This window comes from Phytophthora ramorum, assembly GCF_020800215.1.
Source record: "Phytophthora ramorum isolate Pr-102 chromosome Unknown Phyram_PR-102_s0001, whole genome shotgun sequence".
NCBI classification, from domain to species: Eukaryota; Oomycota; class Peronosporomycetes; order Peronosporales; family Peronosporaceae; genus Phytophthora; species Phytophthora ramorum.
In genome coordinates this window covers 398,705-422,487 of record NW_027150647.1, presented here as the reverse complement: position 1 = coordinate 422,487, position 23,783 = coordinate 398,705, and the positions used below count along the sequence as shown (strand labels likewise).

The window sequence follows — 23,783 nt, the reverse complement described above, 5'->3', positions numbered from 1 at the left end:
TGCTGCGCCGACAGGGCCATCGCTCTCTGTCGCGCTGCTGCTGCTCCCGAAGCGCACGATCGTGCGCTTCGTTCAGTCGATCACCGGATCATGCCGTGCAAGCCACGGCATGCCCAACACCATATCGAACTTATCGTCCAGTTCCAGGACGATAAGCTCGTCGACGAACTCCTTCTCTTGGTAAGAGAAGCGTACGCGTACGATACGCTTCTCGGTTCTAACAACGACACCCGTTGCTAGCCTCACTTCCAATAGACTTCGAGGTGTTTTCACTTCCTCGAAGTCAGCTTTGGAAGGCTCTGCAGTCGAACAAAGTTGTTCGACGCTCCACAGCCCACTAGAGCACGAAGAGACTTCTCTCTCTTCGAGCTTACCTTCAGGATGACAAGGTTCGGCTTGTCATCTTGCTTCTTGCAGTGAGATTGACTCTCACTGGGGGCAGCGATCTTCATTGCAGCGTGTCCGATGTCGACACGCTCGATCGCATCATGTAGCGGGGCTACACATTCGGTTCACCTCCTACCTTAGTGCAACATGCACTAAGGCATACATTCAGGTGACCACCACAGGGTGGTCCACATTCATAGCAAAAGGCATATGACTGGTAGAAAGTAACACCTTTCTACCAATGAGAGTCATTCAATAGATAGGGGTTCTGCCAGCCATCCAATGGCAGAACCTCTCATTAGAAATATCAGTTTTAGGAGGAAACCCCATTTACAATCAATACAGTTCTCATTTACCACCAAAGCTTCCGTTTGGTTCATTTATCTAGGTTTAAGTATACTTGTGGATACAAGTATACTGAACTTAAGTAAATTACTCCTACGCTTCCTCCTACACGTGCGCACACGTGTAAGCTTAAGTAGTGGGTCTAAGCAGACCCATTACACCTGGTAGCACTTTGTAGTCCGTCCAACGACCGACTAACACGTTCGTATGGAATACGAACGCGGGGCTGAGAACCTGCCCTCGGACAGTAACATGTCCGTGGGTAGCCCAAACACGTCTGCAACGCATGTTGCGCGTGCAGACTGCCCCCACCTGTCGGAACCAGAGTGGGAGGCCCTCCAACGACTGTCAACAGTCATTGGGGAAGCGGCGGTAGCAACGATGTTGCGAACGCTATCACCGACGGAGCAACACGGTGTTGCTCTGGGTTTCATCGTGAAGGAACAGCGTGAAACCGCTGCTCGAACTTCGGTGTCGCCATCGGCCACACCGCGCGTGGAGTCATTAAAACTCCACGTAAGCAGCTACGTTGGAAGAGAGGGCGAGCCTCTCCTCCGTTGGCTTGTCGAGGTCGACACTGCCATTACGGCTCGACGTATCGTCGACCCGTTGTCGAAGGTTGCGTTCGCCATGTCATGTCTTGGCGGACGAGCGAGGAGTTGGGCGTACGGACGCCGACTCACAGATCCTACGTGCTTTAGCACGTACGAGGATTTCAAGGAGGAGCTCAAACAAGCGTTTGAGCCCCCGCAGAACGAGTTCCGATCGAGGGCGGAGTTCCTCGATCTGCAACAGGGCAAGCATGACGTGCATGCTTACGCCCAAAGAGCACGGTACTTGGTCTCGAATATCGTGACCAACCCGATTGACGAGGCGACAAAGGTCGTCACGTTCATGAAGGGCCTTAGAGATGGGCCTGTGAAGACCTATCTCTTCCGAGAGTATCCAAATACTCTCGAGGCTGCAATTGCGCTTGCAATGCAAGAAGAGTTTAGCCTGCGGCAGGCTAAACTGCATGTGAACGCCCCACGGCTGATGCCACGACCGGTGGCAAGGCCGTCGGGAGGTCCCGAACCAATGGACCTCTCGAGTGCGACCGCTGCTGGTTCCCAGCAGCGTCGTGGATCAACGAATGTGCGTTGTTTCCGCTGCGGAAACATCGGTCACTATGCCCGCGAGTGCACAGCACCTGTGCACGCGGCGAGGAGCCGTCGTGGCGATACTGGGTATCGCCACGGGCAATCAAAAAACTAAAGGGACCAGCAGGCGCGGGGCGCCCTGCTGGTGATGCGATCGAGCGTGTCGACATCGGACACGCTGCAATGAAGATCGCTGCCCCCAGTGAGAGTCAATCTCACTGCAAGAAGCAAGATGACAAGCCGAACCTTGTCATCCTGAAGGTAAGCTCGAAGAGAGAGAAGTCTCTTCGTGCTCTAGTGGACTGTGGTGCGTCGAACAACTTTGTTCGACTGCAGAGCCTTCCAAGGCTTGACTTCGAGGAGGTGGAAACACCTCGAAGTCTATTGGAAGTGAGGCTAGCAACGGGTGTCGTTGTTAGAACCGAGAAGCGTATCGTACGCGTACGCTTCTCTTACCAAGAGAAGGAGTTCGTCGACGAGCTTATCGTCCTGGAACTGGACGATAAGTTCGATATGGTGTTGGGCATGCCGTGGCTTGCACGGCATGATCCGGTGATCGACTGGATGAAGCGCACGATCGTGCGCTTCGGGAGCAGCAGCAGCGCGACAGAGAGCGATGGCCCTGTCGGCGCAGCACATGCACCACGTGGTGCATGCGGCACTCCACTAGAGACAGCGCGGAATGCGGCTGTCTCCGGTCACCCCAAGCGAACGCCAACGACTGCGAGAGTCGTTGGGAGAAGATGTGGACCGAATCAGCAGGGCCTGGTTCAATCCGATTCGAGAGGGTCTCGAAGCGTCCGGAGCGACGCGGTAGTGTCGACAGCTAATGTCGACACACAATTGGTCGAAAGACACTCCGCCGTTAGGCGTAGAGGTAAAGAAGATGCGTCGGCTCTGGGAGCCGACGCTGCAAGCAGTGCGGACGGTTGCAAACGTCCCGCACCGGAAATGCTTGCGAGCTCGCGTGCAGCCGGGCTGCACGACGAAGCGGTGCGCGATCAAGCCGGGCTTGAACGCGTGCGCCCGCGGGTAAAACCCGCTGGCGAATATAAGGAACAACTGTCCACGGCCGGGCCTGGACAAGAAGAAACTCGCGGAGCCGGGCTCCGCACGAGAAGTGAACGGCGCAAGCAAGAAAAGCTGCGCAAGTCTCGGTCAGGGACCGAGACGCTACAAACAGTGTCTGCCGGGCAGACACAGGAGTTGGAGACGACCGTCGAGACATTGAATGTCTTGACGCGTACGAGTATTGGTCTCCAATACAAGAAGATGAGGCTGAATAATCCTCCGACGTTAGCGTCGGAATTGATGTCGCTCCCAGTCACAAGCTGGAAGCGTTTCGCTCGCGAACTGCACGATGGACGCATCGAGCAGATCTGCATCCTCTCGGACGTCGAGAGGATGACGTGTGAAGCAGAAGAGCTGAATCAGCTCATCTCTGAGGGCGCGGACGCCCTCAGCGCGAAGTCGAAGAAAGAACGCTTCGACGAGCAAGGCTGGGACTCGCTCAAGGCGAGCCCCTTTTACAAGGTCTTGCGTGAGTACAAGGATGTACTCCCGGACGACATTCCTGCGGAGTTACCGCAGGATAAGGGTGTTCAGCACGAGATTGATCTCGTGCCGGGAACAAAGTACTGCGTCACGCGACAGTGGCCACTGCCGCGTGAGCAAGTCAAGGCAATCGACGACTTCTTTGAAAGTCGTCGCAATGCAGGACAAGTGCGGGAATCGAAGTCCCCGCACAGCGCGCCTACGTTCTGTGTGAAGAAACCACAGGGCGGGTGGCGCATCGTTCATGCGTACAACAAGCTGAACGATGCGACGGTACCGGCGCAAACGCCGATACCTCGAAAAGATGTGATCATCGATTCGATGACCTCGAGTACTATCTTCAGTACTCTGGATCTGAGAGACGGGTTCTATCAGATCCTCATGCGTGAGAGTGATATCCCTCTCACGGCGGTAAGCACTCCGAGCGGCATGCTCTGGGAGTGGCTCGTGATGCCGCAGGGGCTGAAGAACGCCCCAGCGACGTTCAACAGGTGCGTCACGCACTTGTTGCGCTCGGTGCGCGACTTCGCACCGAGCTATTTCGACGACGTGTTCATTCACAGCCGGGCTGTGAATGGTAAATCGGATGTGGAGATGCATACAGAGCATCTCCGCAAGTTGCTTGAGCTCATGCGAAAGCACAAGCTCTACGCGAACCTGAAGAAGTGTATCTTCGGGGCAACCGAGATACCCGTACTTGGGTGTCTCGTGGGGAAGAACGGCGTACGCCCTGACCCAGGAAAGGTCAGAGTGATCAATGAATGGCCTACGCCTTCAAACGTAAAGGAACTGCGGCAGTTCCTTGGACTCGCCACGTACTTGTGCAAGTACGTGAGCAACTACGCGGGCAAGATTCGCCCGCTGTCGCAGCTCTTAAAGAAAGAGGCTGCATGGGAATGGACTGCTGATTGTCAGCAGGCCTTCGAAGCAGTCAAGCAGGGCTTGACTGAGGCGCCGATCTTGGCGGTGGCCGACCAAGATCGCCCATTCCACGTGGTGTGCGATGCATCCGATTTCGCGATCGGATGCGCACTGATGCAACTCGATCACGAAGGTCGTGATCGTGTGGTTTACTACCAATCGCGTCAGCTGAAGCCAGCAGAAGCCAGCTGAGCGCAATTACCCGGTACATGACAAGGAACTCCTTGCCATGAAGTATGCACTCGCAAAGTTTCGAGTGTATCTACTTGGGAGTAGACCATTCGTGGTTTACACCGACCACGCATCGTTGCGTACGGCGATCAAGTCGCCGCACATATCACAAAGAATGGCACGGTGGCTGTCATTCTTTGCTGAATACAACTTCCAGGTTGAGTACAAACCTGGAAGGTTGAATGTCGTGGCCGACGCGCTTTCGCGTCGACCAGATTATGCGGTGCAAGAGGCCGACGCCAACGCAGTTGGCGTCGTCAGGACGACTACACCCTCGTCGTCCTTGCTGGACGAAGTGAAGGCCGCATACGCACATGATGCGGATGCGAAGCAATTGGTGGAGTACTTCTCCACACCTTCTGACAAGTCTCGTCAGAAGCTGGCCAAACACCTTCGTGCCCGTGTACACCGTTATCGTGTACACAATGGTCTGCTGCTTTACAGCGCAGTCGACGACAACGCAGATCGCATTGTCGTGCCGGATGATCATGAGCTGAAGCTCAAGATCACGTATGAGTACCACGATGCCCCGACATCGGGACATCCTGGCCGTGAGAAGACATATTTGCTTCTCACGCGTGACTTCTATTGGAGTCACCAGTACAAGTGGGTACGCAAGTACGTTCGTGCTTGCGAGGTATGCCAGCGCGTGAAGCCTGCGCCCAACTCGCAGGCTCCGCTTCAATCACTACCGACCCCGTCGGAGTGCTGGCAGTCCATTTCAATGGACTTTGTTTTTGGTCTTCCGCAAGACAACAAGCGGAGGACTGGTATTGTGGTCTTTGTTGACCGCTTCAGCAAGATGGTACATCTTGCTGCAGTACCAGCCGAGGTGACAGCCAAACAGACGGCATGTCTGTTTGTCGACATGGTGTTTAGACACCATGGTATGCCACTCGACATCGTGTCGGATCGGGATCCGCGCTTTACAGCGCGATTCTGGCAAGAAGTGTTTACACTTCTTGGGACGCAGTTGTCCATGTCGACTGCGGATCATCCGCAGACCGACGGACAAACAGAGCGTGTCAACCGCGTGCTGGTTGACACCATGAAGAGCTACGCGCACTCGTTCCATCAATGGAGCGACTGCTTGCCGATGGCGGAGTTCGCCATCAACAACTCGGTGCATGTCTCGACAGGACACACACCGTTCTACGTGAATGCCATGAGGCACCCACGCGTACCGAGCGTACTCGGTGCGGTAGCTCCTTCCTTAAGTGGGGGAGGATATCCGGTTAATTCAAAACAACCGGATAAGCACGCTGATACAAGCAATGTATCAGCTGTGACGACTCGCGCACGTACTGCGCGCAGTCATGGCGACGAAAAGACAGTGTCTACGACGGGCGTAGACACTTTAAACCACAACGGACATCACGCGCAGGCCGGGCCTGCTGCGAACAAGGAGCACGAACTGAACCAGGGGTTCAGCTCGGATGCAATGGACTTTGTCCAGCGTCGACAAGCCGTAATTCGGTTTGTCCAAGATGCAATAGCAGCTTCTGTCGATCGACAGAAGCTGAATGCCGATAACACCGGCAGGGGAAACACAAATGAATTCAAAGTTGGTTCATTAGTTCTGTTAGCTACGCAGAACCTAGCTAAACATGCAGTTTCCGATTTCGGAGCAAGCAAGCTTGCTCCGCGCTTCATTGGGCCATTCACAGTGTTGGCGAAGCATGGCAACGCGTACACACTGGACATACCGTCCAGCATGCGCCTGTACCCAACGTTTTACGTTGGGCGACTGAAGCCATACGTGCAGCACGAGTCACCTACGTCTGGTGACTCGCCAAAGCGCTCTCGAGCGCGGCGACGCGCTTCAAGGCGCCGGAGAGCCTCGTCCCGACCTCGACCTTTACGTTCGAGGTCGTCTGCGCAACCTCCGCGAGCTGAGCCTTTAACAAGCTCAGCTCCTGACGCAGAGCAGCGAACTGCGACGCTTGGAGACGCTCAACAGCCTCCAAGCGAGACTCAAAGTTTGGTTGACCAAACCCGGGGCGTCTTCCCGCCCCCCCCCCACCCCCGTTGCGAGACGCACGCGGGGCAACTCGCTGGATCGTCCAGCGAATTGTTGGTCATCGGAACCAGACCCAAGGTCCGGTTCATTTTCGTATTCGTTGGAGAGGATTTCCTCCCCAACACGATACGTGGGAATCACGGAATGTCCTGATGGAGGACATTCCGGAAATGGTGACGGCGTACGAAGGCCGCCACCGCCACCTCCGCCGAAGGGCGTAAAACTTGGGCGAGCGCTGTAGTCGCCTACAGCACTCGGATAAGTGCTGCGATTATCCGCAGCACTAGAAGACGCCTGCGCCTGAAAACTGGCGCGCAGGGTCTTGAGGTCATCAGGTACACACATGGACGTGTACCCGTTGACGTCCCGTTCGGTGATGCGTACTGCTCCAGGGTAGCAGTACTCACAAGCAGTGTCATAAGGCACTGCGCAAGGAAGTCCAATACCGACTGCACCATGGTGCAGTCGTTCAAGTTTACCACGCTTCGAGAACTTCTCGTAGCGCTCCCGCGCCTGGCTAATCCGGTCGCGATAGCCAGCGGGGTTCTTGTTGAAGTTCTCAACAAAGGCACTCCAACTTTGACAAAGTGCCTGCCACTCGGGCACTTTGCTTCTGCGAGAAGTCTTCTTACTCGCAAACCATCGGAGCTCATGGAAGAGCCCGATGTAGTAGTCGCGCCTTTGATTCGTTAACGGATCAAAGTGTACTCGCTTCGCGACGTCATCGTCAACGATGGCGTTGCACGAGTACAGCGCGTACAGATTCGGTGGCGCGGTCGCACCGAATCGGCTGCCGATCTCAGACTGAGACGGCATCCACGGCTCACGCACTGGTTCAGTGCGCGAGGCCGCAACAGCAGCGGATGGAGTGGAGTCATCTCCATCCCGCGGAGTCGACAAGGCTCCAGCGGCAGCGAGCGGTGTTCCACTGCCGCTGCGCGAACGCTTCGAGCTCGAAGCGTTCGGGTCGTCCTCGCGTGGACGACGCAGACCCACATTGGGGTCAGTGTGGCCCGGAGACAAGGTGTCCTTGTCTCCTTCGAGTTCCCCCTCCTCGACTTCGCTTCCGTAGTCGAGGGGAACTCCCTCTCCACCCGGAGAGTAGATACCCACTCCGGTTTCGACAGCAATGATCTTGCCTGTCTTGTTTCGGATGGCATGTTTCTCATGCCATCTCGAGTGGTATCCAGCAACAGAGAGGCGACTCTCTGTTGCCGCGCTTGTCGGCATCGCCGTCGAGGCGATGCCAGTAGCGGTCGTGGCTGAGGCAGCGGCCGTCGTCGCCTTGGAGGCGACGACAGCACTTGCTGTTGCCGAAGCGGCCGGCGTCTTGGACGAAGACGTCGTTGGCGTGCTCATTGGGAATGAGCACGTGTTCTCCCGAAGAAAATACGGATTGACGTGTCGAGACCGGCACGTCAAATCCTAACGGGGGGATGGTGTAGCGGGGCTACACATTCGGTTCACCTCCTACCTTAGTGCAACATGCACTAAGGCATACATTCAGGTGACCACCACAGGGTGGTCCACATTCATAGCAAAAGGCATATGACTGGTAGAAAGTAACACCTTTCTACCAATGAGAGTCATTCAATAGATAGGGGTTCTGCCAGCCATCCAATGGCAGAACCTCTCATTAGAAATATCAGTTTTAGGAGGAAACCCCATTTACAATCAATACAGTTCTCATTTACCACCAAAGCTTTCGTTTGGTTCATTTATCTAGGTTTAAGTATACTTGTGGATACAAGTATACTGAACTTAAGTAATTTACTCCTACGCTTCCTCCTACACGTGCGCACACGTGTAAGCTTAAGTAGTGGGTCTAAGCAGACCCATTACACATCACCAGCAGGGCGCCCCGCGCCTGCTGGTCCCTTTAGTTTTTTGATTGCCCGTGACGATACCCAGTATCGCCACGACGGCTCCTCGCCGCGTGCACAGGTGCTGTGCACTCGCGGGCATAGTGACCGATGTTTCCGCAGCGGAAACAACGCACATTCGTTGATCCACGACGCTGCTGGGAACCAGCAGCGGTCGCACTCGAGAGGTCCATTGGTTCGGGACCTCCCGACGGCCGTACCACCGGTCGTGGCATCAGCCGTGGGGCGTTCACATGCAGTTCAGCCTGCCGCAGGCTAAACTCTTCTTGCATTTCGAGCGCAATTGCAGCCTCGAGAGTATTTGGATACTCTCGGAAGAGATAGGTCTTCACAGGCCCATCTCTAAGGCCCTTCATGAACGTGACGACCTTTGTCGCCTCGTCAATCGGGTTGGTCACGATGTTCGAGACCAAGTACCGTGCTCTTTGGGCGTAAGCATGCACGTCATGCTTGCCCTGTTGCAGATCGAGGAACTCCGCCCTCGATCGGAACTCGTTTTGCGGGGGCTCAAACGCTAGTTTGAGCTCCTCCTTGAACTCTTCGTACGTGCTAAAGCACGTAGAGTCCGTGAGTCGGTGTCCGTACGCCCAACTCCTCGCTCGTCCGCCAAGACATGACATGGCGAACGCAACCTTCGACAACGGGTCGACGATACGTCGAGCCGTAATGGCAGTGTCGACCTCGACAAGCCAACGGAGGAGAGGTTCGCCCTCTCTTCCAACGTAGCTGCTTACGTGGAGTTTTAATGACTCCACGCGCGGTGTGGCCGATGGCGACACCGAAGTTCGAGCAGCGGTTTCACGCTGTCCCTTCACGATGAAACCCAGAGCAACACCGTGTTGCTCCGTCGGTGATAGCGTTCGCAACATCGTTGCTACCGCCGCTTCCCCAATGACTGTCGACAGTCGTTGGAGGGCCTCCCACTCTGGTTCCGACAGGTGGGGGCAGTCTGCACGCGCAACATGCGTTGCAGACGTGTTTGGGCTACCCACGGACATGTTACTGTCCGAGGGCAGGTTCTCAGCCCCGCGTTCGTATTCCATACGAACGTGTTCTTTATCGGTCGTTGGACGGACTACAAAGTGCTACCAGGTGTAATGGGTCTGCTTAGACCCACTACTTAAGCTTACACGTGTGCGCACGTGTAGGAGGAAGCGTAGGAGTAAATTACTTAAGTTCAGTATACTTGTATCCACAAGTATACTTAAACCTAGATAAATGAACCAAACGAAAGCTTTGGTGGTAAATGAGAACTGTATTGATTGTAAATGGGGTTTCCTCCTAAAACTGATATTTCTAATGAGAGGTTCTGCCATTGGATGGCTGGCAGAACCCCTATCTATTGAATGACTCTCATTGGTAGAAAGGTGTTACTTTCTACCAGTCATATGCTTTTGCTATGAATGTGGACCACCCTGTGGAGTGGTCAACCTGAATGTATGCCTTAGTGCATGTTGCACTAAGGTAGGAGGTGAACCGAATGTGTAGCCCCGCTACACCGATAGATTTCAAGTGGGACCTGATATCTTACGGGATCTGGTTCAAGATCTGCCGTCTTACGTCATCACGCCAGTCGGACGAACAGCCAACCAAGTGCCATGATCGTCAGAAAAGCGGTGGAAACCGTTTTTAGCTCAATCAGAAAAATGACCAGCTGCCAGGTGCGGTCGTACCGTGGCGTATGAAAGGGGGCAAAATGCCCCCTTTCATCATAACTTCGCGACCAAGCCCTCCTAAATCCCATCCTCCTTCCACTATCCAGAAAGGACTATTTCTAGGCGAGTACCGTGGTTTATGAAAGGGGACAAAATGCTCCGTTTCGCTGCTTAACGTCTTGACTTGTATGGTATAGTTTGATTGAGTGAAAACCGCGAGTTTTCCCGCCTGCACGAAAGGGTTAAGTACTGTCGCACATATGGAGGAGGTCCAGTGCCGATCCCCATGCACAATACATCAACTTGGAAAATGTATGCTTTGAATCACATTCTGATTGGCGTAAAATTTGACAAAATGTTTCGATTTGACTGGCCGTGCAATCCGGTTTTGCATATTTTATTGCTTCGGGCTGGGAAAATTGCTTCTGACACCGTTTCAATACAAACCTCAAGTAAGTCGGAAGCAGCTTCAATTTTCTATGATTTGCAAAGCATACAGCAATATTTTCAGGGCTAGGTGAACCAATAAATACTAGTATCTTTTATAAACCTAACCCTTCATTTTGCAAGTGGAAGCGCTACTTCTTTGCAAGATGATGTCCCTGGACGATGGCGAGCAGCAGCCGCTCAAGACCAACGTCCAGCAGCTTCAGGACACCCGCGTCTCTCGGCCACGACAGCTGCGACTCCAGCGACAGCGCGTGGTCACGTTTCTGGCCTTCGTGGGCTTTGGCCTCGCGTCATGGATCATGACAAACGTAACGTACGTGGAGCTGGGCGTGTTCCTGCGCGAGTTACCGGAGCACTACAGTATCTACGCCTACTCGGTACAGTCAAAGCGGACAGGATGAAAGGACACATAACGGGTTGACTCATAATTGCTGACAATTATTGCCTGCAGATCCTCGCACTCGAGTCGGCCAACATCTACCCGATGCTCTACATGATTTTCAATGCTCGGCAGCAATTGCTGAGCCAGTCCACCGTTATTTGGTGGATTTTGGTGCAAGGCGTGGTGGTAGCGGTGCTCATGAGTCTCTTGTGGGACCAAACGGCCAATGTATTTGGATCGAGACACAGTGTCGGTACGCTGCCCTGCAGTGCTGTGCAGTTGCTGCCAGTGGTGGAGAGGACAAGAGTGCTGACTGTTTCGTTACTCCTGAGCTTATAGCGATGCTGGTCCTGACACATTTCGGGGGCATGGTGAGCACGACGTCCAGTGTGGTGTTCTACCCGTTCGTGGCGAACTTCCCGCCGCTCTTTACGAGCGCGTTGTCCACGGGGGAGGGGCTCAGTGGGTCTTTAGCGGCGTTGCTGGGCATTGTGCAAGACCCTGGGGGTGTCTTGCGCTACTCCGTGTCGACATTCTACCTTATTTGTGGTGGGTGGAGTTGGATTTTAAGGTTGTGGTGGCTTTCGGTGAAGGGTACTGAGACCGATAGTGCTTTGTGGCAGCTACGATTATGAGCGTGTCGCTCGCTGCGTTTGCGTATTTGCAGTACCATCCGTGGGCACAAGCGGTGCAGGCTTCAGAAGAGATGGAGGCTGCGACAAATGGGTCGGTACAGGACCAGAAGCAACGCGCCTTGGAACTGGATGAACGGGCTGCGCAAGAAGCAGAGGAGGACACGCTGCTCAGTCGGAGCTCCTGCGGTAGCTGTCCCAGCTCCACGAGTGCAAGTACCGTCACGATTCCTGCACCGACGGAGCTGGAAAGCACTGAAATGATGTCTGGGGCCGCGGTATTTCGACAGGTATGGCCACTGTTGGCTTGCCAGTGGGTGCTGGCCGCCTTTTCCTTTGGGTGGCTACCATCTACGATGCCCTATGTGTACAAGAAGTTTGCGGTGCGTCGAACGACATGTCAAAAAGCGACTGCTGTACTCAGTCAGCTTCATCTGATGATGTTTGTTCCGTAGCTGGCAGACAATACAGAGACGATGACAGCACGTTTCCAGACTACAGCCAGTATTGCAGCGCTAATTCTTTCTCCACTTGCTAGTGTGGCCACAACGTAAGTACCCATTTCAGAAGGTGTCTAAGGAATTGCTAACTTTGTGATACGTTGTACGGAAAGGTGGGTGCGGTTGTATTACGTCCAGAGTATGACTCTCGTGCTGGTAGTACTTGCGGTGAGTTTACTGCATTTTGGGGAAAGTGAGGTGTAAACTGACGAATGTACTTGCTGTCATTCTGTCCCTCAGTCGCTGCTCCTGTCGTTCTCGCTCACCTCCAGACCGATCCTGAGTGATCTCAAGCATGGATATTTATTGCGTAAGCCATGTGTGGGAACTCCCATTTTTGGATCGATGAGTATTGCATTAACAATCGTGCATGTGGCCCTATCCATTTGCGCAGCACTTCTCGTCCACATATTCTACCTCGTTGGATGTGCGTACACGCAGACGATGCTCTATCTGACGCTGAAACGAGCTGGAGGTAGGCCGCAGAAAGAGTTATCCTACAGTAGTGCAACGTATTGTTTGTTGTTCCCAGTTTGGCTCACTCTTTTGTGTTATCATTGTAGACGTGAAGCACTCGACGGGTTTTGCGCGGCGAGTGTATCAATGGAATGGTTTGGCTACACAGTTGGGCGCTATGTCTGGAACTGCAATTGCATTTCCGCTGATTTTCTGGTGCGAAAGTTTGTTTATTCAGTAAGCTGCGTTGACAAGCAAAACAAAACTCAATTCTGTAAACGATGTCACGTTTCATGTTGGAAGTCCGCTCCGTCATCATGGCGGCCATTGCTCACAAAAATGGTTAGGACTGCCATTTACCTTTCCGATCGCTTCGTCAACTTCAAGAATTCCAGGTAGTACTCATAGTCCGGGTCCGCTTTTCGCTCAGCTTTGGACATACCATCCAGCCCCAGCATTTCCTTCACGTACCATTTCTTTCGGTTCGCCTTGGCCCAAATCTGTACGTTCACATGCATCTCCGCTGGGCTACCTCCATACTCAACCGGGGGCTGGAAAATGCTGTTCTTGTGGTTCCAAATCGCGTTGTCGTACTTGGTTGCATAACGCACATACGCTCTGAGCTCGTCGCTATTCTTGCGTTGCGCCTTGCTCATTCCTGCCAGCCCCAAATCGTTCCACACGTCTTTCGGTGACATTCCATCCTCAAACCAACCGTCCATATCACGACCTTCTCGTTTGTACCAGAACTTCTCCAGTTTCTTGTAGTTCGGGTGGGCCTTCAAAGCAGCACCCGTCAGCCCGTCCATCTTCAGCGCCTTGATGACCTGCTCGTCAGACTTGTCGACTGCCAGCCAATACTGCATTTTCCCCCAATTCTTGATGGACGACCAGATGCCCCTCTCTTCGGTGTCGATGGCATTTGCCTTAGCAGTGTCAGTCTTTCGCAGTAGCCTTCCACGGTTGTATCCGACGTCAGGAATGCTGCTGGATCGGGTAGACTTTTCCGCGGCCACGGTGATCGCGAGGAGGATCAACAGACTTGCCAGGAAGGCATTACAGAGACGCATTACGGGAAGGTACCAATGCGAGGGTTACCTGGACAGTTGTGGAGTGAAGTCGATCGAGAGGAGAGAAATACCAACAGCAAAAATGATTTGTCATTTCTTAGAATAGCGACGGTGATCTGCAAGGGCAGAATCATTAACATAGCTCGCCCGAGGAAACATATTATGATGGGACTTCTGGCTTCACCTTGTCCAGCGTGACTAAACACCAGTAGGTTCTACTGACTACTAGTATAATACATATTGGGAATAACTTCAATCCTGGCCCCCGGCGGCCCGGAGAACCACATCCCCATCGAATTTTGCTGTGAGCAGAATTCGCCAGGAAGGCATTGCAGAGATACAGTCACGTCTCACTACATACAAGGTTTCTAGAGGACAGTAACCGAAACTCAAACTTCAAACTCAACTCGAGCGTGTTATGGAACCCGTCAAAACTGCACATTAAATGTTAAAACTCACCAAGCTATGAGGAGGCCGGATTAACTTGGCCAGGAGCGTATGAGTCTACCCAGTAGAACCTACTGGTGTTTAGTCACGCTGGACAAGGTGAAGCCAGAAGTCCCATCATAATATGTTTCCTCGGGCAGCTATGTTAATGATTCTGCCCTTGCAGATCACCGTCGCTATTCTAAGAAATGACAAATCATTTTTGTTGTTGGTATTTCTCTCCTCTCGATCGACTTCACTCCACAACTGTCCAGGTAACCCTCGCATTGGTACCTTCCCGTAATGCGTCTCTGTAATGCCTTCCTGGCAAGTCTGTTGATCCTCCTCGCGATCACCGTGGCCGCGGAAAAGTCTACCCGATCCAGCAGCATTCCTGACGTCGGATACAACCGTGGAAGGCTACTGCGAAAGACTGACACTGCTAAGGCAAATGCCATCGACACGGAAGAGAGGGGCATCTGGTCGTCCATCAAGAATTGGGGGAAAATGGACTATTGGCTGACAGTCGGCAAGTCCGACGACGAAGTCAAGAAGGCGCTGAAGATGGACGGGCTGACGGGTGCTGCTTTGAAGCCCCACCCGAATTACAAGCAACTGGAGAAGTTCATGTACAAGCGCGAAGGTCAGCAGATGGACAATTGGCTTGCGGAAGGAATGTCAACGAAAGACGTGTGGAACGATTTGGGGCTGGCAGGAATGAGCAAGGCGCAACGCAAGAATAGCGACGAGCTCAGAGCGTATGTGCGTTATGCAACCAAGTACGACGATGAGTGTTGGAATTACAAGAACACCGTGTTGGAGCCCCCGATTGAGTATGGAGGCAGCCCAGCGGAGATGAAGGTGAAAGTACAGATTTGGGCCAAGGCGAATCGAGAGAAATGGTACGTGAAGGAAATGCTGGGGCTAGATGGTATGTCCACAGTTAAGCGAGAAGCGAACCCGAACAACAAGTACTACCTGGAATTCTTGGATTTGACGAAGCGATCAGAAAGGTAAATGGCGGTCCTAACCATTTTTGTGAGCAATGGCCGCCATGATGACGAAGTGGCTTGGGAATATACTTCAATCCTATCCACTGAATGTTGCTGCTGCAGAAATCTCTTCTACATATTTGCTTAAGCTCGAATCTTGATTTTCTTTGCTTCGTGTTATCCACTGCGGATCTCTCACCCTGTAACTGAACGTCCAACAGCATTAGTACACCGGCGTCTTTCGATCGTGGCAGCTATTCCTCCAGCGGCAGAGCATGGCCACATTTCTCAATTATCTCATGCGCAAGTCGTTAGCGTATAGAGTTAAGTCACTGAAAACGGAAACAATCAGTGGATTCTGCCTACGAATATGGCCGGTCGCCTCCTTAACAGGGGAGGGGATAACGGCGCTCTACTTTGGTAATTATTTTTTCCTATAGAAATTAATGGTAATTATCTTTTTCCAATAGAAGCCTGATATGTATTGAGACGTCCTAACGAAGAGTCCGTCTGTCGGGGTTGTGCTGTGGCTTTGCCTCTTGTGAGGCGACCAAGGCTGTTGTCAAGTTAGGTCTGGGTCGGGCTAGGTGTGCTGTCGCTTGGAAAATGCTATACTGTTAAGGTCTTCGAAGTTTCGCTGCAGCACGAGATGACAGTAATGGTTTGACCCATTGAACTGCAAATAATTTGTCAAGAGCGTTGTCCGTCGGTGGAATCTCAGTCTTTCTGAGTGGAGCGGACTCAAGACTTTCAACTTGGCGAAGTATCTTGGCCGGGTCTGCCGTCCTAGCAATAATTTCCCAGCCCTGGTTCAGGAGATATGTCGTGGTATCATTTCGCGTCTTTTGTGTATCGAGAATGAGGCTGCCGGCTGCATCTGCGGAAGGCCCACCGGCTGGGCTCAGGAGGAGATCGGCAGGTTGAAGACCGCCTCGTGGGTTCGGTACTTCAACCTTGTTTCGTAAGCTAGCTGCGAGTAGTTTTACAGGCAGACTCACAGGCTAAAATTCAATTCAGTTTCGAATTTGCTCTCCGAGGAACAGTCCGTTGTAGACACGGATCAACCATTTCAACCCGATTGTTGCCATGCCATTGTGGCGTTGGGTTTTGGAGCCGAACAGTCAAGGTCCGGCGGACGTTGCACCTTTCAGTGAACGGCGACAGAGTGTCTTGATTGGCTGGTCTCATTTCCTGCGCTATAGTGACCTAGGAACAATAGTGACCGAGGTCTCGGCTGGGTCTAATAAAACCCCGGCCTAGGTTAAAAACCTCGTTTGTACCCACTTCGGTGTCGTACCCTCGGCTGTGTAGAGCCGGCTATACGATTTCCCATAGAGATGTGTTTACACCTGATATTTGTATAGATATATAGGACTAGCCAAATGATGACCTACAGAGGCTCCCAGAGCTGTAGGATAAAGAGAAATAAATCAGCAGTCTTCCCCACAAGCCACCAAGGGTCAAGTCCGTCTTCGGTAAGTCTAGCTAGCTTGTCTTAGGGTCTGGATACGCTTGGCTGCGTGGGATGCCTGTCAGCGAGCTTGAGGTACATTGAACCGAGAGTTTGTTGCTGGTCAGTCCAAGAGATAGGAGTGGCCGAGAGTTAGGGGCGACAAGGAGTGTCGGTCCCTATATATTGGTGGAACCCGAGTGTTCCCAAGTGTATTTCACTACCCGCCGAGGTTACCCTCGGCAAACCCGTATTAGGCGTGATTGCCGGTACCCTCACTTCTGAGGGACTGCGGGGGTTCGCGCGAAAGCGCAATATTGCATTCTAGCCCTCGCTCGTGGCTAGTAGTGCAGGTTTTAAGGTTGACCGAACTCAACCTTGGTATACAGAGGCGCTTACAACCAATCCGGTGTAAGGGATCGTTCCTGGTCTTCAGGTGTTGATCCAACGTTCGCTGACCTTTCGCGAGGGAAGCGTGTGTTGGTGGTGGGACTCATACCGTTCGGTAGTGAGATTTTCTGCGTGTTCCTACACGACAACTGGTGCCACGACCCGGGATTGGTGTGATGCATTGCTCAGCTGTTGTTAGATAACTTCTTGGAGTAGTAGGGGCTTGTCTCGCTGCAAGGAATGGTTGCAGTTGTTCTCGCTTAATTTGTTACAGTAGCCAAACCAATGATCGATCCATCGCTTCCAGGACAATTGCGCTTTGTCGCAGTCCCAGCTTATATATGATCGTATCAATCGTATCTAATGTGGTGCGTGCAGGCTCCAGACAGGTCCGACCGTGAGGCCATCCATCATGGAAAACGGATAAACGCGCCTAATAAGAGGGGGGGGGGGGGGGGGGAGTTAATAGGTCCTCAAGTTGTGTTTAGCTAAGAAATTATTGAGTCCTGGTATCGCTGGAGGCTTTGCCTTATTGATGACCCGTTCTGTGGCTTATTGTCGCTGCTAGTTTTCAACAGGTCGTCTTGGATGCGGATTCGAAGTGTTGCACTGTCGTGGCGGAGCATCTCTTTCGTATATTTTGCCAATTGATGCGACTTGAGTAATGTTGCAACCGCTTTTTGTAGTGTCTTGTGTCTTGTTTTCCAAACAGTTGATGCAGTATCCGCCACAATTGCTCCGATGCTCTGGTTCGCTCTTGCAGGCTTTATGTCTACTTGTGACCCTTGTACAATAAGCCTTACCGTATACAGGATAGTCTCTTGCTTTAGCTGCCGGGTTGCCCTTAATATCATCCATGTTGTCACTATAACTCCTGGTAATTCTTGCTCACTTTGAAAGAAGCCCGCCCACTCCACCCGTGGTGGATTTGTCCCAATAAAATCCAAACGCCTCGCTTTCCCAGTGCATCTTCTCGTTTCACGGAGTGGAATAGGACATGCCACTCATGCAATGCTATCGGCCGACTCACAGGTGGCATCGCCATGAACACAACATAACATTGAGCGACGCGAAAACCTATTGCTTGGGTCGGGGTATGAGATGTCATTCCCCGAATTACGCCTTGAGCCTCGAAATCAGCCGATTTCCACAGCAGCCGCTTTGCTTCCTGTGTTGTAATTTGCTTGCTGTCAAATATCTCCTGGTTACGAATGAGCCATAGCGTGCATTGAGTGCACGTTGTCCATATGAGCCAGATAACTTGCATTGCCGCTTCACTCTCTTCTCCCCAGTCTGGTATGCTCTGCATTGCTTCTGCGAGGAAGTTTGGAGAAGTAGGCGGTGCTTTTCGAGCTGCAAGACGTGGGAGTAGAGCAGATAGTTCGGCCCTGTGAAGGTAATGTCCTACCCATTGGGGGAGCCATTATTGTCACACATCCTGTGCTCGAGTGCAGTCCCATAGTATATGTTCGATAGTTTCAGGAGTGGTTGAACATTTTTGATGTGAACATTTTCGATTTGACGGCCAGCCTGAATGATACAAGTTCAATGATTGTGTACATACCCGATAAATCGTCCACCTTTGAAAGTCTGTTAGGATCCCGTCTTGGTGCCATATTTGCTTAGGCTGCTGTGATTGCACTGCTCGTGCCCATACATGCGTCTCGGCTCCAGTTGTCATTTTGTCAAGTACTCGTTGAATTGAACATTTAGGCTGTCGTCTCAGGCGTTTGGATCGTGCTTTTCGGATTGTTCTGCGGAGCCCGTCCGCCTTCGTTGATGCTGGTGCCACCCAATGTGTGGTTGCAGATGAGGTGTGGTCTCAAATGCTAGTCCTGATACTCGTTGTTTAAATTCTAGCGCTTGTACATCCTTGTCAAAACTATCATCCAGATCCCGATAGACGATCGACCAAGTCTGTAGCGGGGCTACACAGTCGGTTCACCTCCTACCTTAGTGCAACATGCACTAATGGATACATTCAGGTTGACCACTCCACAGGGTGGTCCACATTCATAGCCCAAAGTATATGACTGGTAGAAAGTAACACCTTTCTACCAATGAGAGTCATTCAATAGATAGGGGTTCTGCCATCCATCCAATGGCAGAACCTCTCATTAGAGATATCAGTTTTAGGAGGAAACCCCATTTACAATCAATACAGTTCTCATTTGGCACCAAAGCTATCGTTCGGTTCCTTTATCTTAGTTTAAGTATACTTGCGGATACAATTATACTAAACTTAAGTTAAATACACCTACGCTTCCTCATACACGTGCGCACACGTGCAAGCTTAAGTAGTGGGTCTAAGCAGACCCATTTCACCTGGTAGCACTTTGTAGTCCGTCCAACGACCGACTAAGAACACGTTCGTATGGAATACGAACGCGGGGCTGAGAACCTGCCCTCGGACAGTAACATGTCCGTGGGTAGCCCAAACACGTCTGCAACGCATGTTGCGCGTGCAGACTGCCCCCACCTGTCGGAACCAGAGTGGGAGGCCCTCCAACGACTGTCAACAGTCATTGGGGAAGCGGCGGTAGCAACGATGTTGCGAACGCTATCACCGACGGAGCAACACGGTGTTGCTCTGGGTTTCATCGTGAAGGGACAGCGTGAAACCGCTGCTCGAACTTCGGTGTCGCCATCGGCCACACCGCGCGTGGAGTCATTAAAACTCCACGTAAGCAGTTACGTTGGAAGAGAGGGCGAATCTCTCCTCAGTTGGCTTGTCGAGGTCGACACTGCCATTACGGCTCGACGTATCGTCGACCCGTTGTCGAAGGTAGTGTTCGCCATGTCATGTCTTGGTGGACGAGCAAGGAGGAGTTGGGCGTACGGACGCCGACTCACGGACTCTACGTGCTTCAGCACGTACGAGGAGTTCAAGGAGGAGCTCAAACTAGCGTTTGAGCCCCTGCAAAACGAGTTCCGATCGAGGGCAGAGTTCCTCGATCTGCAACAGGGCAAGCATGACGTGCATGCTTACGCCCAAAGGGCACGGTACTTGGTCTCGAACATCGTGACCAACCCGATCGACGAGGCGACAAAGGTCGTCACGTTCATGAAGGGCCTTAGAGATGGGCCTGTGAAGACCTATCTCTTCCGAGAGTATCCAAATACTCTCGAGGCTGCAATTGCGCTTGCAATGCAAGAAGAGTTTAGCCTGCGGCAGGCTAAACTGCATGTAAACGCTCCACGGCTGATGCCACGACCGGTGGTAAGGCCGTCGGGAGGTCCCGAACCAATGGACCTCTCGAGTGCGACCGCTGCTGGTTCCCAGCAGCGTCGTGGATCAACGAATGTGCGTTGTTTCCGCTGCGGAAACATCGGTCACTACGCTCGCGAGTGCCCAGCACCTGTGCACGCGGCGAAGAGCCGTCGTGGCGATACTGGGTATCATCACGGACTATAAAACACTAGAGGGACCAGCAGGCGCGGGGCGCCCTGCTGGTGATGCGGTCGAGCGTGTCGACATCGGACACGCTGCAATGAAGATCGCTGCCCCCAGTGAGAGTCAATCTCACTGCAAGAAGCAAGATGACAAGCCGAACCTTGTCATCCTGAAGGTAAGCTCGAAGAGAGAGGGGTCTCTTCGTGCTCTAGTGGACTGTGGAGCGTCGAACAACTTTGTTCGACTGCAGAGCCTTCCAAAGCTGACTTCGAGGAAGTGAAAACACCTCGAAGTCTATTGGAAGTGAGGCTAGCAACGGGTGTCGTTGTTAGAACCGAGAAGCGTATCGTACGCGTACGCTTCTCTTACCAAGAGAAGGAGTTCGGCGACAAGCTTATCGTCCTCGAATTGGACGATAAGGTCGATATGGTGTTGGGCACGCAGTGGCTTGCATGGCATGATCCGGTGATCGACTGGACGAAGCGCACGATCGTGCGCTTCGGGAGCAGCAGCAGCGCGACAGAGAGCGATGGCTCTGTCGGCGCAGAACATGCACCACGTGGTGCATGCGGCCCTCCATCAGAGACAGCGCGGAACGCGGCTGTCTTCGATCACCCCAAGCAAACGCCAACGACTGCGAGAGTCGTTGGAAGAAAATGTGAACCGAATCAGCAGGGCCTGATTCGATCGGATTCGAGAGGGTCTCGAAGCGTCCGGAGCGACGCGGTCGTGTCGACAGATAATGTCGACACCAAGCACCCCACGAGCAAATGACGAGCACGGCTCGTGAGGTTTTTCCGCGAGCAATAAAACCGTACGAGCAGTGCTCGCGAGGTTTTTCAATTCGACCTCACTGATCACTTTTTTTTCTTCTTTTTTTTTTTTGGGGGGGGGGGGGGGGGGGGGCACGAGAATATCAGGTGCATTTGCTCGTTCTCCGGCGCTTCAATTGGGTGTAAAAGACCATTTTTTAATTGGCCGTTATTCAGCGACGATCTTCTGCAGGCGTAAGTAAAATAGAATCCCGCTTTCCAGCAAGTCCGCCCGCCCCAGCAAGTCCCCGCTCCCGACGTCATGGTACTGACCCGGGCCAGGCGAAAGCAGAAGCGGAAGCTCAAGCTGCGCGAGGCGACGAAGACGATCACGTTGAAGACATATACGACCGCCCAAGCGCCGACGTCGAGTACCCTGATGACGAGACCGAATACATGACCGAAGGGCCAAGTCGCGACACCGCGTCGGCGTTAGTGGTGGCAGAGAAACCAGGAGCGAAAATTTTCCCTGGTATTGAAGAACACCTCGAGAAACTGGCGGGGTTCTTTCTCGCCCAAACGCGATATCTTGTGGAGGGGCACGCGATGCTGCAGTCCCAGCAAGAAGGGCAGAGTAATGCCCAGAGCGCCGCTCTAATGGCCGATCAGGGCTCGACCGAAACCTGCATCAAGCAGCTAATGGATCAGCAGCTTGCAATAGCTGGTCAGTTCCAGGAAGAGCTGATGGCGACTCAATCGGCCATCTATGAACAGCTTATGGCGATGCAAGCGCAAGCTGGAGAGCAGATCAAAAAGTCTGTGACGGAGAAGCTCTTCGATGCGCTGCGTGAAATGTAGTGTGAGTCCCATGCGCTAATATTCTCCCTAGCGAATAGAGTCAATCTACTGGAGACTCAACTGGCCGCCAAAATGGACGACATCTTCCAGATACTTACATCTCGGATCCAGCAGCTCGTCGAGGAGCAGACAGCGGTACGGCAGCACGCGAGCACCGCTTCCGATAAATCTGTCGAGCTCGTTTTTGAGCGTTTGGAGAAGTCCATGACAGGCATAAACGCCCACGTGGAGCAATCGCTAGAAAGGAGTTTACAAGTCGCGCGCGATGAACTAAGGCAAGAAGTATGTGCAAGCGCGGTGATCTCGACTGGAGAGTCAGTACTCGACGCGGTTAAGCATTTAGTGGCGGCTGAGGCGATAAAATCAGAAAGATGTATCGAGGCACAAATGCAGAGAGGACTGACGTCCTTCCAGACTGATATACAACTTCAAGTTCAACGCCAAGCGGACGCAACTTCCATTTTGCGGGATCAGTTCCAGCAGCACTGCGATCGTGCTCAATTAAAGCAAGGGTCAGTAGGTGAGGGACTTCACAGTAACGACGCAAAGGAACTTGTGCGAAAGGAGGTGGACGAGTGCATGACTACTTTGCAGCGCCAATTCCATGCCGTTGAACTCCAGGCCGTGGAACGCGAGTGACAAGCTGAATTACAAGCGAATGAAACGGAATTGCGTCAATTGCAGGCCGTGGAGCACGCACGTGAAGCCGAATTGCAAGCGAAAGAGGCTGAAGTAAATCATGGTGTGACAGAGGTGGTTGGAGAGCGTCTGCGAGACCCTGCAGCCGATATCTCGGCAGAGATCAAGCAATCACTGGAGCGAAGCGTGAAGATGATAATTGAACTCATTAGTGCTGCTGTCGCTCGCAACGCGCAGACAAAGGAGGAGATCAAGACATAGATTGAAAATCGTGGCAGCGTTAGTGAAGATGATGGAGATGAATAATACGATGAATTGTCGGAAGAAGATCACTACGCACAGCAGCAAATGCGGGACGCCCTCATTAGGGCTCAAGCTGCAAGCACATCACCGATGCCTTCACTCCGCCCTCATTAGGGCTCAAGTCGCAAGCACACCACCGATATTTTCACTCGTTGTGCATGTGGAAGGACCACTGCTTCTAGATGGCGAGCGTTTTAGGAACAAATACAATCACCATGGATTTCCACCAGCAGTGCAAGGTCGTGCTACGCCATCTCACAGTGTTTGTGGCGGTCGCAGAGGTGGTGGTCACAGTGGGAGAGACTGCTGATGTCCTGAAGACCGCTGGAGAACCTCACCGTGGAAATGATACCGAGTCTGCGGAGGTGGCGAGCTGAGGTGGAGGTCGTTCTCAGACCGTCGTCTAAGAAAACGTCCCTGAACTCAAGCAGGAAGGCTGTAATCGCGGTGCCAGCGGTGATAAACTCACCGTGAGAAATATACCATAGTTGCCGAGGTGGTTGTGTCATGCGAGTCGAATACGAGGATAAGACGAAATAAACGTAAAGCATATGATCAAACAAAAAAAACATATATTAAACACAGTGAACGTGAAACTACGAGTTCTCATTCTACTCCTCGTTCAAGCTGAAACTCGTGCTCGACATGAAGCCAGCCAACATATCATCAGAGAAATCATCCTCCATGTCCCAATCCAGATCCAGAGGGTAAATGAAGCAGGAGGGCGTGTGCTCGCGGTGTTTCCCCCTTTTGATCGTCTCACACTGCAGTAGATCCACAAATTCGTCGTTGCGGTTCATGAACGTGGCCATGTCGATGTTGTGTTGCAACAAATTGGTACGTTGTGACGTAACCATACTTCCGCTAACGCTGAAGTCCCGCTCAATCTGGCATGATGATGCTGGGATGGCAAAGAGCAATTTCACTGCACGCGGTAGAAAGATGTAGTATTTG

At 52.6% G+C, this 23,783-nt stretch overlaps 9 protein-coding genes across 9 annotated transcripts; 6 read left to right on the top strand and 3 right to left on the bottom strand.

The window, feature by feature from the left end:
• Positions 1-939: 939 nt before the first annotated feature.
• On the top strand, positions 940-1,986 carry KRP23_64 (Retrotransposon-derived protein PEG10; the record flags this gene model as incomplete). Its single annotated transcript, XM_067891486.1, has 1 exon — positions 940-1,986. One exon carries the CDS (start codon positions 940-942, stop codon positions 1,984-1,986), a length of 1,047 nt encoding a protein of 348 aa, XP_067750618.1.
• A 68-nt stretch (positions 1,987-2,054) lies between these two features.
• On the top strand, positions 2,055-4,538 carry KRP23_63 (Retrovirus-related Pol polyprotein from transposon opus; the record flags this gene model as incomplete). The annotated part of the gene is made up of 1 exon (XM_067891374.1): positions 2,055-4,538. The coding sequence occupies one exon, from the start codon at positions 2,055-2,057 to the stop codon at positions 4,536-4,538; it is 2,484 nt and encodes an 827-aa protein (XP_067750617.1).
• A 154-nt stretch (positions 4,539-4,692) lies between these two features.
• KRP23_62 (Transposon Tf2-9 polyprotein) lies at positions 4,693-6,481 on the top strand (the record flags this gene model as incomplete). The annotated part of the gene is made up of 2 exons (XM_067891262.1): positions 4,693-6,053; positions 6,331-6,481. 2 exons carry the CDS (start codon positions 4,693-4,695, stop codon positions 6,479-6,481), a joined length of 1,512 nt encoding a protein of 503 aa, XP_067750616.1.
• A 5-nt stretch (positions 6,482-6,486) lies between these two features.
• KRP23_61 (uncharacterized protein) lies at positions 6,487-7,956 on the bottom strand (the record flags this gene model as incomplete). Its single annotated transcript, XM_067891144.1, has 1 exon — positions 6,487-7,956. The coding sequence occupies one exon, from the start codon at positions 7,954-7,956 to the stop codon at positions 6,487-6,489; it is 1,470 nt and encodes a 489-aa protein (XP_067750615.1).
• Positions 7,957-8,476: 520 nt separating this feature from the next.
• KRP23_60 (uncharacterized protein) lies at positions 8,477-9,523 on the bottom strand (the record flags this gene model as incomplete). Its single annotated transcript, XM_067891033.1, has 1 exon — positions 8,477-9,523. The coding sequence occupies one exon, from the start codon at positions 9,521-9,523 to the stop codon at positions 8,477-8,479; it is 1,047 nt and encodes a 348-aa protein (XP_067750614.1).
• Positions 9,524-10,728: 1,205 nt separating this feature from the next.
• Positions 10,729-12,796, top strand: KRP23_59 (Riboflavin transporter 2; the record flags this gene model as incomplete). The annotated part of the gene is made up of 9 exons (XM_067890921.1): positions 10,729-10,962; positions 11,037-11,220; positions 11,307-11,516; positions 11,591-11,982; positions 12,055-12,149; positions 12,213-12,267; positions 12,340-12,409; positions 12,494-12,574; positions 12,663-12,796. The coding sequence occupies 9 exons, from the start codon at positions 10,729-10,731 to the stop codon at positions 12,794-12,796; spliced, it is 1,455 nt and encodes a 484-aa protein (XP_067750613.1).
• Positions 12,797-12,911: 115 nt separating this feature from the next.
• KRP23_58 (Secreted RxLR effector protein) lies at positions 12,912-13,625 on the bottom strand (the record flags this gene model as incomplete). The annotated part of the gene is made up of 1 exon (XM_067890809.1): positions 12,912-13,625. One exon carries the CDS (start codon positions 13,623-13,625, stop codon positions 12,912-12,914), a length of 714 nt encoding a protein of 237 aa, XP_067750612.1.
• A 729-nt stretch (positions 13,626-14,354) lies between these two features.
• On the top strand, positions 14,355-15,068 carry KRP23_57 (Secreted RxLR effector protein; the record flags this gene model as incomplete). The annotated part of the gene is made up of 1 exon (XM_067890695.1): positions 14,355-15,068. One exon carries the CDS (start codon positions 14,355-14,357, stop codon positions 15,066-15,068), a length of 714 nt encoding a protein of 237 aa, XP_067750611.1.
• Positions 15,069-21,485: 6,417 nt separating this feature from the next.
• Positions 21,486-21,887, top strand: KRP23_56 (uncharacterized protein; the record flags this gene model as incomplete). Its single annotated transcript, XM_067890580.1, has 1 exon — positions 21,486-21,887. The coding sequence occupies one exon, from the start codon at positions 21,486-21,488 to the stop codon at positions 21,885-21,887; it is 402 nt and encodes a 133-aa protein (XP_067750610.1).
• Positions 21,888-23,783: the final 1,896 nt, after the last annotated feature.